The sequence below is a fragment of the Artemia sp. Qi Xiang Cuo genome, chromosome 7, assembly GCF_049724085.1.
Source record: "Artemia sp. Qi Xiang Cuo chromosome 7, ASM4972408v1, whole genome shotgun sequence".
Classification (NCBI taxonomy): domain Eukaryota; kingdom Metazoa; phylum Arthropoda; class Branchiopoda; order Anostraca; family Artemiidae; genus Artemia; species Artemia sp. Qi Xiang Cuo.
In genome coordinates this window covers 69,683,838-69,703,394 of record NC_142800.1, presented here as the reverse complement: position 1 = coordinate 69,703,394, position 19,557 = coordinate 69,683,838, and the positions used below count along the sequence as shown (strand labels likewise).

Sequence of the window (19,557 nt, the reverse complement as noted above, 5' to 3'; positions counted from 1 at the left end):
TGTATCAAGAATTGGGGAGAGCAATGAAATAAGAAGTTTGACAGACTGCTTCACATAAGACTATAAATCAACATCGGGCCGCAATGGGCCACAAAGGCCCATTGTCTCCATCGGCAAAAGATAAAAGAACCAATTTTACTAAAAGGGGGCAATTGTTACCTCTGCATTTTTTTTAAGCAGTCCCTCGTCTCAACATTACTATAATACAGGAAAAGCTTTAAACAAAACAAAGCGCTTAATTCAGGAATATTTCAGTATGGGCCCAAAGAAGATAAGAGCGCATTTCAAGTTATTCCAGTTCTGCTTATCTTCTAAATCTTCCAGACTTAACAGTCTTCCGGTTCTGCACCGTCAATGTAGATGTTAGCTTTTAGTTTCTATGAAAACCCACACTAAAGCCCTCTAGTTACCTCTTATATCAGTTTACCTTACCATAAAGCCCAGAATCAGAACAGGGTCTTACCTATTACATCCCCTGCAGTGAATGTAGCTGACTCCGTTCTAGAGTTGTAATGACTATTGATAAACTGTTGAAAAGAACTATTCAGACGTCTATGTCTGAGTAAAATAAAAGCCATTGATCCAATGAGGCAAAGGATTATGACGCTTGCCACAGAGCCAACAATAACAGACATGTTACTTGATGCAAGTTCAACAACTGACATTTCATCTGTAAAGTAAAAACAAGAATAAATCATTAAACATCCTTTACAACCACTTCTTCCGCTTTTATAGCATATAACAAATAAAGATTTTTTTTTTATAAAATCAGTGGAAGCTGAAGGAGGAAGAATCAAGTTTTTCCCTAGAACTGGGAATTGAAAAAAAAAGAATATCAAGCTAAAGAAATAATAAATGATTACAAATTAGTTAGAATAGAGCTAAAAAAAATACGAATACAGAAAAACATACAAAACTGTAAGGAATTCAGAAAAAGCACGGCGTTTCCCGGGGCAAGGATAAAAGGTCCAAAGTAAAATTCTAGCAAATTAAGAAAAGGAGAAAAATAATTAGATATACCCTTTCCTTCTGGGGAAAATATTATCACGGCTGCTTAGGCACTTTCATGAGGCTTTGATAAATTTGTGGTCCACCCATTGCGCTTTTATTGATCAATGAAAAGGTTATATCCAAGACAGAGAGGCTTGAGGGTTTAGTCGATGTCGATGACCAAGCGTCTGGTTAAAAGTTTTTTTCCAGATGAAAAACTAGAATTAAGCAAATTTTTTCGATCTATCAAAAAATATGAACAAAAAAAATAGGAACTACATTTACATATACGAAAATTATGACACAGAATGGATAGATGTTGAAAGATAGCTACTGTGTTGACACTTTGAATAACGATTATAGCATTGGATATTTCAAAGAGAAAAAAAATCAGGGGGGGGGGGGAGGGAGGGAGGCCATACCCCACAACTATTTTTTTTTATTTTAGACTCCTCTTGACCCTAGGATTTGCGGATGCAAGTTTCGAACAGATTAAGGACAACAAGTTTTAGTTTCATCTTTGGAGCCCCTAACAAACTCCTTCCTCTAAAAAAAAATAAAAAAATTGCAGTCCATTTAGCTCAAACAGTGGTCCTTGAGGGTTTCAAGGCAATCAGAAAAAAATAGCTCTTTTTTGGCCAATAATTTCTATGGGGCCTGGGCCCCGACAATTAACATCGGAACATCGGGGTTCACTTGGGCAGGGACCTACTATTTCAAGTTTCAACTCGTAAAAAAATTTATTTCCTATTAGGGCTTCATTTCAGACGAACCATTTATTATTATTGAGTACCCCTTGGCTCAAGGATTTCCAGACATAAGTGTGACGTCAATCAAAAACAATATTTTTTGCCCCAGTTTTTGTGGGCGCATAGCCAAAACTAAATTGTTTCTCTTTTTTTGTGTGCACAAAGGATCCCTTAGCCAAAGAGCTTACGAATGGGAATTTTTAGGTCCTTCAGGGAAAAGAACCTCTCTCTTTTTTTTGCGCGCTCAGGACTTTTTTACCCAATGACTTAAAACACATAAGTTTTGTGTCAATCAAAAACGTTTTGGTACTCCCTGGACCCATTCTGAGGGTACATTCCCCCAAATTGTTTTTTTTTCACTAGGTTCCTCTGGCTCAGGAACTTATGGCCATAGGTTTCAAACTCATCAGGGACAACACGTTTACTGCCTAGTTTAGAGCCCCTTAACATCCTTCTCCCTCCCAACAAAACGTTTGATTTTCTAAGCTCACGCAACGATTTTTGAAAGTTTCAAGCTAAACAGAAAAGGAAATTTAGACACACTTAACCAGAAAAGAAAATTTTGGCATATTTGAACTCTTTTGATTGCAATCTCCAGTTCACAATGGAACTCGAAGATACAGGTAAGCTGCCTTTCTTGGATGTTTTGATTATAAAAACTGCTCCTAGCCTTGAATTTTCTATATATAGAAAGCCGACCCATATTGATCGATATCTACATTTCTCTTTACATTACCCTGCTTCTTTGAAAAGAGGGGTAATAATATCTTTAGTTGACAGAGTTTTAAATATCTGTTACCGTAATCATATAAATTCTGAATTAAACTATGTCAAGGATATTCTATTCTGCAATGGTTACCCAATAAAACTTATTGAAAATATCATAGAAAGACAATTAAAAAAGATAAAACAAGAAAACAGGGAGCCCGTCCCCCTTGATTCAGTTACACCGGCAATTGAGAAAAAAAAGTTTCATCACTTTACCATAAATCCCAAAACTTGGCGATAAAATTGTAAAAATTTTAAAAAAACATAATCTTTCTGTTTCTTTCAAAACTGAACAAAACGTTGAACATTTTTTCAACTCAGGAAAGGATAAAACTGACCCCCTGTAATGGGTAGTGGTGTCTACAGAATCCCATGTCCATGTGGGAAATTTTATATTGGTATGACCCATCAACAACTAGGTGAACGTTTGCATGAACAAAAAATTTCAATAGATAAGTCCCTCAGATTTAAAAATAACAATGACAACTTTGATTCAGCATTGGCCCTGCATATTTTCGAAAATCCGACCCATCTGGTTCTTTTTGACGAGGCAACCTTAATATCTACTGTAAATGGCCTACCACAAACTTTTAAAAAGGTAATTGAGATAAAAAAAATACATAAGCCACTGGAGATATTTCATTAAGTACAATTTATGACAGTTTAATTTTGAAGGACTCAATCAATATTTTCGGTCGGTATAACTTTAGAGAACCTATTTGCACATCAAATGATGAACGAATTTGTAGACAAGGTAAAGATATAGCAAAACAAAGGGTTATTACTTAATCATCTCGTTAGATTCATTTTTTATTGATTCCGCCTTGGTTCTTATTTAGTTTCTGTTCTGTTGTTGTCAGGTACACTCCAAAAGGTTCAACTGTTATTGGTTTCTTTTTCGTTTCTATGTTTTTTGCTTAGCACTAAGGACGACTCAACGGAGGTTCTTGTCGAAATATCTGCTTATTTCTTCTTCTTCATGGTTCGCCACTGGCTGACAAAATCCTCGTTTTTTCACCTTTTTATATTTTATTTTTCATTTTTTTATTTTCTTTTCTCTCTGAAATTCATTTGAAAATTTAGACCATTTTCAAGCTTCCTATTGGATGGCTGGATAAGAAGAAATTGCAAAAAAAAAGACTTTGAAGCGTTAACCTGACCTGGCGTCTTACGGTTTTAACGTCAAGCATTCAGAACCAATATTTCTTTTCCTGTATTTTTTTCTGCATTTGGGTCTGCTTAGCCCAAAGACATAAGGATGTATGTTTCGAGCCAAAAGAAAAGTTTTACGCCCCATGTCTCGGGGACCAGCTTAAGGACGGCTGTAAGTTTTAAACTGATCAAGCACAGAAGTTTTTTTTTGCCCAATTCCGGGCTCTCCAATACCCTTCCACCCCCTAAAACAAATGTAATCCTCTTCGTCCACAGAATGGTCCCTGTGAGTTCCCAGTTAATTGCATAAGGGGCTTTAGGTGTCATATCATCCCTCAAGGTAAATTTATTGAGCCTTTCAATTATCCCAGAAAAGAGCTATATCAAAATTTTTATCGATTGTCTTTGAGGGTTACACTGCCAGGGGGGGGGGGGGCAAAAGAGCACGGAAAGGGGGCTGGTTGCCCTTCTATCAATTTTGAATTTTGCAAAGGACACAAGAAATTACACAAGAATGAGCTGCTCCTGAGTTTAGACGACCACCCCTTCCGTACAACGTGGCTAGAGAGCAAAAAGAAAGAAATAATACACCAAAGAAAAGGCTGGGTCTGGCAGACGAAGCAAGACAGCATAAAAGTAAGATATTGTACTGACAATGTTAAGGAATAGTGAGGAAGTAGTCAGTTCGGACTAGTTCCATTTAAAGATAGAAACAAGGCCTGAGTGTTAAGGGAAGATGGACAGTATCTTTAACGTCCTTAGGTAAAGCCTGTACTAGTCAGCAACAGATTTATTTCCTGAGATTCGATCTATTTCCTTTGAAACTACTTAAGAAAAAAATCTCATCCTAGTATATCTGGGGGGGGGGTTATCCTTCTTCACACCCCCTTAGAGGTGTTATGATGCAGCTAATAACACCCTTCTCTAGCCTCGATTTGATAACTATTTTTTACTTCACTATCTTTCTTTTCTGTTCAAGCTGTATAAGCTATAGCTACACTTCCAACCGCTTGTCCCAAGGGAAGTTAATGGACATTAATAACAAAGAAACACTGAAATGTTCTGAAACAAAATGTACCGGAACTTTGGATTGCACCTAGACATTGAAATGTACGATATTCTGGAAGTTAGAGTTATAGGAAACCTTATCCAGGTAGGAATAATCGGTTTTGCCTAAAACGGCTTATATTTATATACATAAATAATGTAAACCTTTCATTTCTGTTAGGAACTTAGGTGCTGGTTAGACGAGGTAATCTCGGCATAGGGTCCTCGTCAATGCCGAAACCTAAGTCACTCCAGGCCGCTCTTTCACAATACATGCACCGAATGGGGGCCAATCATGTCGCCGATGCAAGGTCACGTTATTAACGAAAACGAAGTCGTGTCGAAATAGAAAAAGCTTTCCTTATTTTACTTTTGAGCCACCCATGGCCGATTTATAGCCCAAATAAAGCGGCCCATGGCTGCTTTGGTTGACCATGAATCGATTAACTCCACATAGCTATAATCTTAGAATTAGATTATAAAAGGCCAGCCACCAAGCAGGCAACTTAGTAGAGCTAATGTTGATATAGAGCCCGAGTTAATGCAGAGATCGAAGTCATCCAAGCCGCTCTTTGATAATAGACACACTGAGTGGTCAAACCAGGTTGTTCATGCAGTCATGCTATTAACAAAATTTAAAAGAAAGCAACACTGAAATGGAACCAGCGATACTTATTTTACTTTCTAAGCGGTCTATGGCAGATTTATGGCTCAATTAAAGTGACTCATGGCTGATTTGATTGGGCCACGCACCTTGATTAGTTGTAATTTTGATGCTTCGTGATATAGGTTGTAAAAATGATATGTCTACATATTTTCTATTTTCATATATATTTAATGTCTCATTTCACAGTATTTTTTTTTCTAGAGCACAGCTACAGCCGTTTGGAGGAATGGATAAATGTACGAAGTTTGGACTTACCAAAAGGTCGTTCAACAGCAATCGGCTCAGAAAACATAGATTCATAGCCATCCTCATCGACCATCTTCACTTTCAGATACATAATCTGTCCTTCTGTCAATGGCTCAAGTGTAACTGAATTCTCAAAGGATCGTTTTTCTTCATAAGTCGTGAAATTCTTGTCGTCAGAGAGTAAAATTTCAAAATGTATCCTAAAACAAACAACTTAGGTAGGGGATAGTAACATAAAGCGGAACTTAGTTATATGGCTATTACGAGAAAGTGTAATGCCATTTCGGATACTATTTAGGCGAAGGGAGTATACTTCAAGGTTAAAATAGCCAGACTTTAATATTTAACCATAAAAATGTTAGTACTATTAGTGCAGTACTCATAGTACTCTAACCGTAATATAATTTTCTTTAACTGCTTACTAGTTTATTATGAGTACTACCTTGTGTATTAATAGACTTCTGATTTGTTGTTTGAAAAATAAAACAGGCCAGTGCTGTAAGAAGCAATTCAACCATATTAAGAATCTGTTTCCTCAAAAACTATTTCTCTTCATAAGTTCCTTTTGGTCAACCAGAGTCAAAATCTAATACCTACCATGTCCAAGTTTTAGCTTGTTTCCTTAAGCCGTTAATTTACATCCTTAACCGTGCCTGAGATATCGCAGAAACGCCCTTTTGACTGCCTGGATACACATAATATGTTTTAACTTAATTCTACATCATCCTCAATGTTTCCTGAAAGCTACTATTTAATACTGAATCCCCACAGGCAAATTCACCAATCAACACAAACAATAGCCCCCGAGTCACCTGCGTATTTTTTCCAGTTAAATAACAACACTAAAGCACTAATTCCACTCTAAGGTAAAATTACACCAGGTAAAATAGAACCTTTTGAGTAGCTAACTTGTCCAATCAACACGAAAAATAGCCCAAAATTATCTCCACACTTTTTCCAGTTAAGCAACATGAAAGCACAGCCCCTGGTCAAGCCCAGTAACTGTACAAACTGAAAATTTATACAAAACGTGAAAATTTAACAAAAGTGAAAATTAAAAAAAAAAAAACTGAAAATGAACAAACAAACTCAACTTAAAACCGATAGGTGAATTTTTTTCAAGACAGTGCAATTTAAAGCGGTGAATATTTTGACCCTATGTCCAAGGGCTATCTTCAGCACAACATTAAAGAAAACATATATATATAAACCATCTTACATTAAAGTACAAAGTTTAAAACTAAAAATTCTTTTTTAAAAAAAACGTTTTTAAAAAACCTTTAAAACAGCCCCAGTATCCTTACTTCAACGAAGTTCAACCAGGACTGACAAATAAAATGATGAGAGACGATGAATTCATTCAAACGAAATAAAATGAAATTATTAACTGCAAGTTTTCAAAGCTAATCTTGCTTTTTTAGCAGCTAGTCTTAAAGGCCTTTTTGTAACGGGTTCAATACTATTGTCAATTGGTTTAGTAAAATATTTTGTTAGATCATTTTTAATTAAATTTCAGTATAAAGAATTCAGTGAATATTCTTCCAAGTCCCATTTTAATAATATGTTTTTATTTATTTTGAGCCTAATTTCGATTGATTCCCGGACCACATGTTTTATCCTCCGATTACTGATTATGTGACAATATTTTTCAAAAAGTATTGAGTGGCTAGAATTATCAAAAATATTGCTAGCTAAAGCAGAATCAAGGAGTTATTAGAATTATTAGCAATTAACGCTTTGTCTATGTCTTCTTTATGGTGGTGTATCCGTTTTTCCAGATTCTTATGAGTTCTGCCAACGTAGTAATTGCCACAATCGCATGGTATTTGATAAACCCCTCTTTGGCGGGTAACTGGGGTTTTATCTTTACCGGAGCTTAAAAAATTTGTGATTTTAAAATTATTAGTGAAAACTAAATACAGATTATTTTTTGTGCAAATATTTTTTATTTTTGTTGTGATTCTTGGGATGTACGGAAGATAGATTATATTAGAGGGTTTTTCCGGAGCCTCACATTGTGAAATATCGTTGATTTTACGAAAATGTCTTTTTAGTCTACGGTTAATCGTATTATTGACAAAAGGAATAGGGTATCCGTTGCCAAAAAGAATATCTCTGATAGAATTTATTTCTGCTTTTATGTATGAATCGGAGCAAATGTTCAGGGCACTGTCAATAAGAGAAGTTACAACTGCTCTTTTAACTTGTGGGGGGTGATTTGAATTAAAATTAAGATATCTATTGTTTTGCGTTGGTTTTCTATAGATAGTGAAGTCAAAATTATTAGAATCACGGATAATTAGCACATCTAAAAATGGTAGTTTATTTTCAATTTCAATTTCTAGGGTAAACTGCAGATTTCTATCATAAGTATTAAGATGATCTAGGAAACCCTGAAGTTCAATATCCCCATAATTCCAAAGTGAAATTACGTCATCCATGTAACGGCCCCAATAGACATGTTTTAAAAAATAAGAATAATAAAATAAAAATAATAAAAAATAAGAATATTCACCGATTTAAATTGCACTGTCTTGGAAAAAAAAAATTTCCCTATTGTTTTTAAGTTGTGTTTGTTTGGTATGGAAAGGCAGTGTGGTCTTCGTCAATAAAAATGAACAAACTGAACAAACTTAAACAAACTGAAATTTATAATGCTAGCTTTTAAGAAAAGCTTACTGCAGAGATCAAAGCTGTTCCTAGGACTGGTGACACACGGGGAAAATTAATTACAGCGCCCTCCTCCCAACTCACATATAAGCAAAAAAAAGAAAACGAATTAAAGTGAAAAATTTGAGCAAAGTGGACAATCCTCCAGGCCCCCCCGCTGCGGCGACCGAAGTAGCTGATCCCCCTCCCCTCCTAGGAACGGCTCTGGTAAAGATTTAAGCTAATAAAATCTCACAAACCATGCTGCTTGATGGCTTGGGCAAACAGTTTTTCTTCCCAGAGCATCCGTAGATTAAATATTTGCCGAAAAACACAGCCTTCTCTTTCAAAAAGCCGGCTTATCGTTTACAAGAATATGCTATTAAACGCAGGAAGAAAGCACTATGCCCCTCCATCTTTTTATACCAAGTTTACAACATAAAACACTAAAACACTAAAAAAAAAAAAAAAAAAAAAAAAAAAAAAAAAAAAAAAAAAAAACCAAGACTTTCAAGCGAACTTACTTTTTCTTTTTCATTCCTCGGGGTAAGTCACCAGTCTTCCAATAAACAAAATATGAACTATTCTTTTCAGGAATGGCAAAGAGCTGATATGGAACAGGCAAAGGCGGTGCGAAGAAATAGACCGGACTTGTTGGGCGTGAGTTTTCTTCGCTTGATCTAACCGTCACAGAATAGTTTCCACCCCAATTGACATTGATATTTAGGCTTACAGATGGAGACCTAGAAGCAGGCATCGATGTCTCCTGGCTCGTATTTTTTACCAGATCTACCAATGAAACCTACAACACAAATGATAATGAGTAAAACTTTAAAAAAAAATGTGTATTAAGGTTAGTGTGTTAATACTATGTGTTAAGTCCCTCCCTTCTGCGCACGAACCTGACCATAACTAAGGCGTATTTTCACTTGACATTTTTGGATTCAAGTAGGCTAGTGTAATTAAATATATCGAATGGAGGCGAGCCAGGAAATATTGACGTTTCTTGAATCGCGTTCTTTACAAAATCTATGAATGAAACCTATAGGACAAGTAATAGTGAATAAGGTTTTAAAGGAATATACCCGTTGATTTCAAGATTAAAGGTAAGAATTTTACCACAACAGAAGACCGCATTATTATACTATATATTCTGTAAAAAAGAAAAATTTTATTTCATTATTTAATAAAAGCAAAAAGAGGCAACGATTATTAAGCCATTTTAATTATGTGGTAAGAAGTAAAAAGGGATGACCCTTAGAACTCAAATAAATAAACTAAATAGCTATCTTTTAATCACTTAGGTCTGGTGTGCCAAAGAAGTGGCTTCCAACAGCCGTCCACAATAAAACATAGTAGGCCAGACTAAAAGAGATAAAAAATTCAGAAGACATGAATAAAATGAGTGAAACAACATCAGTACAAAGGTGTCAAATGCGATGATGAGTAAGTTTAAATAAATACAACATGTTGACAGTTGTTTAACAATTTTTCGAACGAAGAAAACACTGATTGTTCTACGAAAAAACTAAAATAAAATGAGACAACGATTCCTGCAACATGTTAATTATCTGGAAAAAATAAGCGAAAAAGGATGCCCCTTAGTCTTCAAATGGTTTAATTAGATGGTCACTTAATCTTTTGATCAGTTTCATACGTGTCAAACACCTACCCCAGGGGTTGCATGCCCTAACAGTGCATAAAATAAACCCAATGGTCTATATAGGCCACCATTTCATGTTGCAGGTATTGGTTGTACAAAGTAAAATTAAGAATTTAACTCCATTATGACATAGGAAGACTATAGAAGTCCCTCCACCACCTCCCTCTTACTTTTAGTAATGTAGGTTTTCTGTTGACAGGCATGTTTTTTTTTGCTTCTATAAGTAGCCTTTTAGTTTGTTCAGCAAATAAAATGTCATGACCCTCATTATCAGCAAGTTACAGGACGCGATAAAGCTTTATTCTAAAAACGCTGTCACTAGCAGTCAAGACCGAGTTTGCTTTTCACATCCAAATCAATAAAAGTAGAAAAAACAAAAGAAATCGTTAGATATCAAAAAATACTCGATTATAAAAAAGATGATGCAATAATAACATTAGATATGAAAACTCACAGAAGTCAAACACGAGAGAGAGAGAAAATTTTTATGATTTCCATGAGAGGACACTTACAATAGGTCGTCACCCCAAGCGATTTATAAATAGTTTTAGTTCTTTTTATTCGCAGCCAAGTTTAACTTCTGGATATTTTGGTTTTACATGTACAATTTAAAGGTTTAAAATAAAATGAAATTTAAATTTCAAATCATTGAAAGAAACAATGAAATTATTATATAACAGGTGCTTGAGTAAAAACCTGTGCAACATTAAAAATTCAGCTTGCTTATAATCAGGATTTTTTCTACAGTGTCTGCCCTAGTGTAAACAACCTTGGGCGCAGAACCTTCAAGATTTTTCCGGTTGGGGGGGGGATAGGTTGTACTTAAGAAACGTATTTTACATCTGAAAATGAATGATTTGATTTTACAGCCCCCTGTAAATACATTAGCAAACGGAGTACAATACAAAAAGAGAAAGGAAACGACAACGAAAAAAAGAGCAAAATTCTACGACAAATTTACTGTTTGAAATCGGACAACATGGGTAATTATTGCTTTTGTTTTTTACAATATTAACGCATAAGGTGATGACACCTTTGGGGCCTACTATATCTATATCTCCATATACCATATCTCCTAGTGACCCAAGAATCATTTCCCCAAGGTGGGTGACCGAGAAGATACTTTACATAAGAGCAGTGAATTCGCCGGAGTTGTTTTATATCTGTTTCTGAGTAAGCATGTCAAAAAGGCGCAAGGTACAAGCAATTCAGAAGAGTACATGTATTAAATAGTTAAGCTATTTAATAGTTAAGCTATGTCAATTAAAGCACAATTTCGCAATTTAAACACAGTTTCACCAAGAAGGAACAGCGTTGCCAGACATTACTTACTATATAGCCAACTTCTGATTGAAGAGATGGACAAGCTGCTCTCCAAGCAACAATCATCCTTTCTGGGTCATTTTCGTCCCTAGCTACCATTAAAGACTTCGGTGGTGCTTTATGGTCGAAGTCAGTAACAACTTGAAGCGGCCTTTCAGAGCCAGGGCCTATACCAGAAGGACCAACAATAACCACTTCCATTAGATATTGCTCACATGCATGTAAATTTTTCACTGTTACTGTGGTTTCATTTGTTTTCAGCCTTGGACCTGCAAGAATAAATTCAGATTATAATTGAATTGAATTGGAACATGGAGTTTATCACATATATGTAGGTTATTTAAGTAATTTAATTTACATAACGGTCCATTTAAATCCATTAGATATTACTGACATGCATGAAGGTTTGTGACGGGTACTGTGGTATCATGGTTTCAACCTTGGACCTCCAAGACATATATTAGTAATTTAAGTTTTATACTTTAATTAAATAGTCTACATTGATTTAAATGTCGGCACATTTAAATCTATTAGATATTGCTAAAATGCATTTAGATTTTTGAGTTACTATGCTTTCATTAGTTTTCAGCTTTGGACTAGTAAGGAAGAACTTAAATCGACTAGTAAGGAATTAAACTAAATCGCAACATAGAATATATCAAATAAATGTAATCGGCAAATTAAAATCAGATAACAATGGCATTAAGAATTAACACTTGAATAATCATTCTCTGAATATTTGCAATTTAAAGCAATAAAACTGCGGATTTTAATGAGAAATAAAATACAGCATGAATATATTATAGCACTTTTCATTGTGGTCGCAAAATTTCCTCCAAGTAATAATCTACTGAGTGAATGGCTAATCATTACAAAACATAAAATTGCAAAAATGAGAAAACTAGGACGGTCAAGCGGACACCTTGACCGAAATATTTGCATAATTCTTTTTTTTTTTTTTACTGGCTGTTATTTTCCTCGTTTTTTCTTCTTCACGATTTTATGTTTTGTCATCTTCATAGTAAACTTTAATTAAACAATAAACAAAAACTTTGAAGAATTGGTCTCTTTTGAGGAAAAAACTAACAGAGCATATTATTTGCCTTTGGTGCTGAAGAAACCGTTTTTTTCTTACAAAATAGCATTCTGAATTTGCCACACCGGGGTTGCCTTCTTTACCCCACTCCTGCTCTAAGTCGTTTCATTCTTTGTTTCTTTTTCTCGCCAATTGTATCACCTTTGTCTTTTGAAGTATTCCTCATTTTTTTTATATTAATACATAATCTTCTAACTAAGCTCTGTGTGGTCTGTTTAGATACTTCCATCTGTTTCTTTTGTATTTCGTTGCTGTTTCCCCATATTTCTGAAATTTTCTTCTCCCCATTTCTTCTTTTTACATGTTGATTTTTGAATTTAAATCAAGTTGCCATCAATCCATGGCTAATTGGAGAAAAAGCCAAGACAGTTGATAGTCAAAGTGAGAGGCACAGCTAACATAAGCCTTTTTCAGGAATGTATAAAAATGATAGAAGAAGGAGATAAAAGATGAAGAAGAAAGAGAAAAAATAAATAAAAAAAAAGTTCCACATTACCCCTTTCATTCCCCATTTTACAAATTCTCTTAGGTTTGATTGGTAACAAAACAAAGTGAATTTCAAATATTTGGTATCAACATGAAAGTCAATTTCTTTTGATTTATACATTGTAATCAAACCTTTTTTTCTAGAGATCCCCTAACGAACTGTTTACTTACGGTTCGCTACCACGAGCTATTTGACCAAACACACATACAAAAATTTGCTTGTTTTACCCAAACAGCCACACACAATAGTTTTACTCGCAAGGTACAGTGTATACAAAACTTATTAGACTAAAGATATTTTGTATACACACAGAAAAAAAAAGATGAAGAAGATAGAAAAAAAATTCAAAAAAAGCTTTTCTGTATCCAAAATGAAGCCCAACAACTTTCAAGAAACAGAAGAATGCACAACAACAAACGAAAAAAAGGAAAAATAATGTGTTTTTTCTTAACTACACCTAAAAAAAACAAAAAAAAAACACTAATTAAGAAAAGACTCTTTCACATATTTCTTGTACCTATCATATGAGGGGCATTTCCTATAATCAATTTTCAACTTAATAATTATACATATATTAGGATATTATTATTTGTCAGAGACAAGTGACAAAACTACCGGCTTTTAGAACATAATTACTGGCACCACAGCTCTTGCTAAAAAATATTCATGGTAAAATGAAGAAGATATTCAGAAAAAGTGAATCCAAAAGAATTTTTGTGAATTACCAAAAACGCACAACAACCTCAAACAAATTGGGAAAAGACGCAGCCATTAAAAAATAAAGAATAACCGTGCTAGTAAGAAAGACAGGAAAATGGCATAAACATTAATTTGGAGGAAATTAAGATATATAGCTTACCACTTTGGTACATCTCCTTGTATGTTAATCCATAATAGACTCCATATTCCCAGCGAAGCTTCCTTTGGTCCTTTGGCTGAACCCAGGATAATTTTACCGAGGTAGGATCCGGCTTTAGAAGGCTGAATGTAACAACACCAACGGAAGGTATGGGAGTACCTAAAATAAATGATAAAAACAAACGAAATTATTCTTCCATATGTTTAATCAAGTTTTCCATATACTCAGGGCTATATCAAGGGATATTGTTCGGCGGGAGGGGGTTAAAAAAAAAACTTTACAAAACGCCGAAAAATGTGTTTACATGTATTTTTCTTACTTTTGCACGAGTTGGAAGGAAATTTTGTGGAGTCAAACCGGGTTACGTCCCCCCTCCCTCAGTGCGGTCTAGTCTCGACAAATTTGCCCCAGTTCCATCCTACCAGGCTGGTAAGCCGGTGCTGAACCCAGTATAATTTCACTTAAGTAGGATTGGACTTTAAAAGAGTGAATATAACAATTTTTGTGCTGTAATTTAATTTTCAGAAACATATAGTAATATGTCCAAAGTCCCTCCCCAAGAAAACTCATTATCCTCATTACCCAAATTTTTCGTTTGTTTAATTTTTCAAATGAAAATACAAAAAAGGGCATTTTAATACTTTAAAACGTATTTTTCAAAATAAACAGAGGATGTGGTTGGGGGGGGGGGCTGGGAATCCAAAACGACACAAATCCCCCCCCCCCCCCCCAATTGACACCACTGTATTTAAAGCATACATATTATGTAAAAATAAAGGAAATTATCAAAACTAATCGCATCGTACCAAGAAGATTTTTCTTTGGGGGGAGGGGCTGCTTGCATTTGCGCCTGATTCGAACGTTAATAATTATTATTGAAAATAACTAATCTGTTCTTCCTTGAAGAAATACTTGGACAAAAAATCAACTGTTTTTTTTTCTTTTTTTTGTAAGCAAAATAAATTAAAAAACAAGAAAAGGTAGGAAAAACAGAACTTTCTTTTTATTTAACTGTAACTAAACAATTTTGATTCTACAGCAAATTTTCTTAATTTAATTTGAAAGACCTTAAAATTTTCAGGGAGGGTGGGGGAGGGGTAAAGAATAGAATTTAGTTAAATGAAGCTTCAATATTCTTTTTTTCAAAACCAAGTATGAAGTTTGTATAGTCGTAACGTAATAAAACAAATTTTCATAAAGATAAGAGGAAATGAAAGAGGTCATAAGTTATTTTGAATCCTAAAGTACCCAGAATAGAAAAAATTTATCCCCCCCTGGATCCTTCTTATCTCTGCCTACATCAGAAGACACGATTTTCTAAGATATTTCTTTGGTCAATCAAAATTATGAGGTCTTTAGAGCAGCATCACATCTTCGTAAGAGTGGCCACGTTAAACCGAAAAACAAATGAGCACAGCTAATAAGCTTAATTTGACAATACTTTACGTCTGCAAAATTCAAACATTAAAAACCTGTTGATTCCCAAAGACAACTAAACCTGCAAAAGAAATTTACACGTAAAGCTGTTTGGTGCCATGTGTTTTTAGTTTAGGTTTCTTTTTTTTTTAATTTGGCACCCGTTACGAAAAAAAAATTGTATAATTGCATTTGGAGATCTTCTTCATTAAAAATAAATTTACGATTTTTCTCAATTTAAATTAAAACGTTTTTAGTTTAGGTTTCACTGATGAATTTTTTTCCCGCAGCGGGTGCCAAATTCAAAAAAAGAAACGTGGACATAGAATCAGTGAAACCTAATTTAAAAACATATGGCACCAAACAGCTTAACGTGTAACTTTCTATTGCAGGTTTAGTTGTCTTTGGGAATCAACAGATTGTTAAAGTTTGAATTTTTGGCGTGTTTGAATTTCCGGGAAATAATTTCCACGAAAGGGGGGATTTCCGGGGTAATCGGAAAAACAATTAGAACTGAAAGTCTTTTCCAAATGAAAGTATGCAACGGAGAATTTTTCAGGCTAAATCTTCCGCAAGAAATTTCATATAGGGGAGGGGGAATTTTCAGTGAGGATGGAATTGTCTGGAAGGTGTATTTTACGTGGGAGAAACTTTCCACGGAGGAGTTTCCCGTGAAGGGAGGGAATTTTTCATAGTGGGTGAGCCAGATTTACCGGTGTTATTTGAAAAATGATCAGAAATTAAATGAAGAAAACTAGTTTTTTCATTAAAAGTAAGGAGCAACATTAAAACTCGAAACGAATAGAAATTGTTCCGCCTATGAAGTGGTTGCCCCTCTCCTCAATATCTTGCTCTTTGCACTTTTTTTTTATAGCAAGCACTTTGGGTTTATTGTTGTATATTATTTATTTGTAAATGAATTGTATCACAAGACAAGACGAAATTCCAGAGGGTGCAACTGCACCTTCGGGAAAACTGCAGAATTCGGAACCAAAACTGCATCTTCTTAAACAATTTGGTGCAATATGTTTTTAGTTAGTATTTTTTTGTGCGGATTGTTCACGTTTCTTTTATTTTGAATTTAGCATCCGGTTCTACCAAAAACTATACAACTGCATATGGTGTTTTTTTTTTCCATCAAAATTGTATACCAATTTTATCTAATTTTGTAAAATATACATGGTTATGTACGTTTTCACTTCACCAATTCAAACAAGCAGATTTCATTTCCACTCTCTTTGGTAATTCAAAACACTTAGAATAAATATTCTACGAGTTCATGTTAAAGTTAAAGTCACATTGACGTCAATCTTCCAGGGACTTAAAATCGTCTATGCACAAACAGTGCAGCGTTACTCAGTCAAAAAAAAAAGAAGAAAGAAAAAAAAAGAAAAAAAAACTACCTTTTGTAGCAGCTTGTATCCTTTGGACTGGTCCCTGCTTATCATTCTTCATCGGTGCCACTTCAAAAGTATAGCTTGTCCCCGGACTGAGAAGATTTATGTCAATTTCATTCAATTTAGTTGAAATTGACTCTATTGCTTCATACAAATTTGAGGACTTAATCTTAACAGAATATTCTGTGGCAAAATCATTAGCCTCCCAGGCTAAAGTCACTGAAGTGTTATCAATAATTCCTAGTCTCACATTCAAAACTGGAGTCATCACCGTGTCTGCACCATACGTGAGAGAAACGCGTTCTGAAGAGTTGCTAACGTACAGTTGGTTTTCCGCAGTGACCTGTAATGGCAAAGAAAAGACTGTTTGATTTTCTTTTCTTTTTTTTTCAATTTCCAAGCATCTAAAACTTGGCCATGTTAGGCTTCTTGCCAAGTTTCCATTTGTGACAGGTAAAATAAAACTTACATGACAACGTTCATATTTATCATGGTTGGAATAGCAGCTGCAGCACAATAAAGAACGAACCACGGTCCATGGTAACCAAAAATTAAAGAACGCGTTAAAAAACAGCAAAAATAAAACTAGCGGGAGAGAAAATAGCTAATTCAGGAGTTCTAACTTTTATCTCGACTATTCATAATTTTAAAATATTATTTTGAGAATAAATTTATGGAATTAAAAAAAAATACTGTTAAGCCCCTCAAAAATAGAGTTGAGCCGGAACATAAAGCATACCATTGGAATCGCTATTGCTGAAAACACCGTGCAGGAAATTTACAGCCCCCTGGCTCGAACAACAAGGAAAATCACTTTTTTCCATGGATACCATTCACGTCTCCTCTTTTTTTCTTTTCTTTTTTTCACTGCTTGGGGGCACTCGGATATCATAAAGAGCTGATGAAGGACCCATTACTTATAAGGCCAATTAAAAGATACAAATCCAAACATTTGACTTAACCTCTGGGATGGTGTATAGATGTAAAACTGTAATATAATAATTTAGCATAATTTGATGTAGAACTTTAACAGAATTTATGTAGCACTAATCAGAATTTCTTATGCAAAATTTAAAATCCACACTACACTTGAATAGATTATATGCACTTTTTTTATATTGAAATATATTTGGAATTTTGTTTGGGGGGGGGATGGGTGGGAAGGCTGCTAATTTTGTAAATTGACTCGACTACTGAACCGACCAATATGTCCGACACAAAGGAACAATATGTCCGTACTTTGCTGCAGCGACTAGAGATCGACTTGTGGAAGACTCGTTTCATGAGACACAAAAATGGCATTCGCTCCGGCCGTTCCTGTCAATATCTGTATATCCAGGGCTCCATGTCAGCACACAATTAATCCCAGGTATGTGAGCAACTTCACTGTTTCATCAGCCTGATAGCTGAGTTAGACCAACGAATGACATGTAGACAACCTAATTTTAGACTCTGAGCAAATGAATTTAGCTATCAGGTAATTTTTTAATTTAATGAGATGTATCACAGGTACATAGTTTTAGAGCTTTCATATCAAACTCTTTATTCCTTTTAAATTTAAAGATTAAAAAAAGGAAGAATAATGTAATAAATGAAAGCAAAGTTTACAAAAATAGAAGGAAAAAACAAGGAAGAGAGTTGGAGAGATAAGAGAAGAAGATAGAGCTTACCCAAAAATTATACTCAGTGCCAAATTTGAACATGTCTCTCAGAACCATGGCAGTTTCATCTCCTATTCTAAAGGATGTAGACGGGAACGGTGGCGAAACAAACACTCTGTAAGTTGGAGGGGGCCCATTAGACTGGAGTGGTTCTTTCCAAGTAAGAACAACTTCATTTTTAGAATTTTCTGATACTTTTAGCTCCTGCGGTGGGCTAGGCTCTGAAATGAAAAGTATAATAGAGAACAAATACAATAACACACTAACATTCTAGAACTAAACAAGAGCACCCAAAATAATGCACCGAACAGAGAAGAAAACACAAAGAAGCAGAAGACACAACTCAGGAGAAGGGACTCACGGGGTGGTCTAAAAAATAGGTCAACACCCTTTTATTTCTTCCAGATAACTCCTATGTGGGATCAACTCCAATATATATAGGTTTAGGGTGTTCATTCTGAATGTAGCATAAAATACACAAATCAGAAAAGAGCCCTGTAATTAACCGTAGGTGGGATCGGCAACATTTGCACATGACTTTTCATTAGCTGAAGACTGAAGGCTACACTCAACTTATTAACTAATACATACTTACTTACTTATAAATTCAATATAGTTTAAACTAAACACTTTCATTAGTCTTTGACGGACCAGGGAGGTCAAAATGGTGGATTGAAATCTTCAAGACCTAGCCCTCAAAGGGACCCAGAGCGAGTTTTGTGTAATAATGACGTTTACAAATTTATATTTATAGTATGTGACCTAACGTTGAAATACGTCTTCCATCATTATTTGATCTGACTTCTTTTTTTTACTTACTAGAGATTATCATCAAATACTTGGCATATTGTTTTCCTACTGATCGTGATCAAAAACAGATAGTCAGAATGCATACAAATGTCAACAATAATTTCACGCGAATCGATAGTATAGACATAGTATAGTCTATAATAGACATAGTTGGATAATACAGTATAGATAGCATATATACATATAGGAACTGTTGGGGGATTAGTATCTTGTACTCAATGCATAATTTTTTAATTATGAATTTTTTTTAACTTACCTTATTAGTAGACATAGCATAGTCATAGTAAACACAGTACAATCATAATGCAGTTAGTACAGTACAATGGATAGTTTGTTACACATAGACAGTAGTTAAAGTACAGAAATTGAGAGAAATATAGATACCGTATGGTTCTATTTGTTGGTTGGGCCTTACTGTTTGTTGGTCAATTCTGTGAATACTTGTGGTTACGATTCAGAGCTTTAATTTGGATATTTAGAAGGCGTTTATTGGAAAGGGGGGGGGGAATTAAAAAGCCCCCCTTGCGTGTAAGTCTTTGTTTAGTGACTTTATTCATTTTCGTAATGGCTCCTTCAT

The 19,557-nt window shown here is 34.8% G+C and overlaps 1 protein-coding gene across 1 annotated transcript in view; it reads right to left on the bottom strand.

Annotated features, from left to right (window-relative positions):
- Positions 1-19,557, bottom strand: part of LOC148950640 (uncharacterized) — a 140,387-nt gene that overhangs the window by 3,442 nt on the left and 117,388 nt on the right. Inside the window, exons 23-29 of the mRNA XM_089092532.1 lie at positions 18,180-18,391; positions 16,516-16,852; positions 13,697-13,855; positions 11,264-11,523; positions 8,793-9,070; positions 5,629-5,819; positions 464-670 (exon numbers count right to left, since the gene is read on the bottom strand). Of these exons, the coding sequence (XP_088948658.1) occupies positions 464-670; positions 5,629-5,819; positions 8,793-9,070; positions 11,264-11,523; positions 13,697-13,855; positions 16,516-16,852; positions 18,180-18,391 (1,644 nt within the window). The remainder of the gene's footprint in view (positions 1-463; positions 671-5,628; positions 5,820-8,792; positions 9,071-11,263; positions 11,524-13,696; positions 13,856-16,515; positions 16,853-18,179; positions 18,392-19,557) is intronic.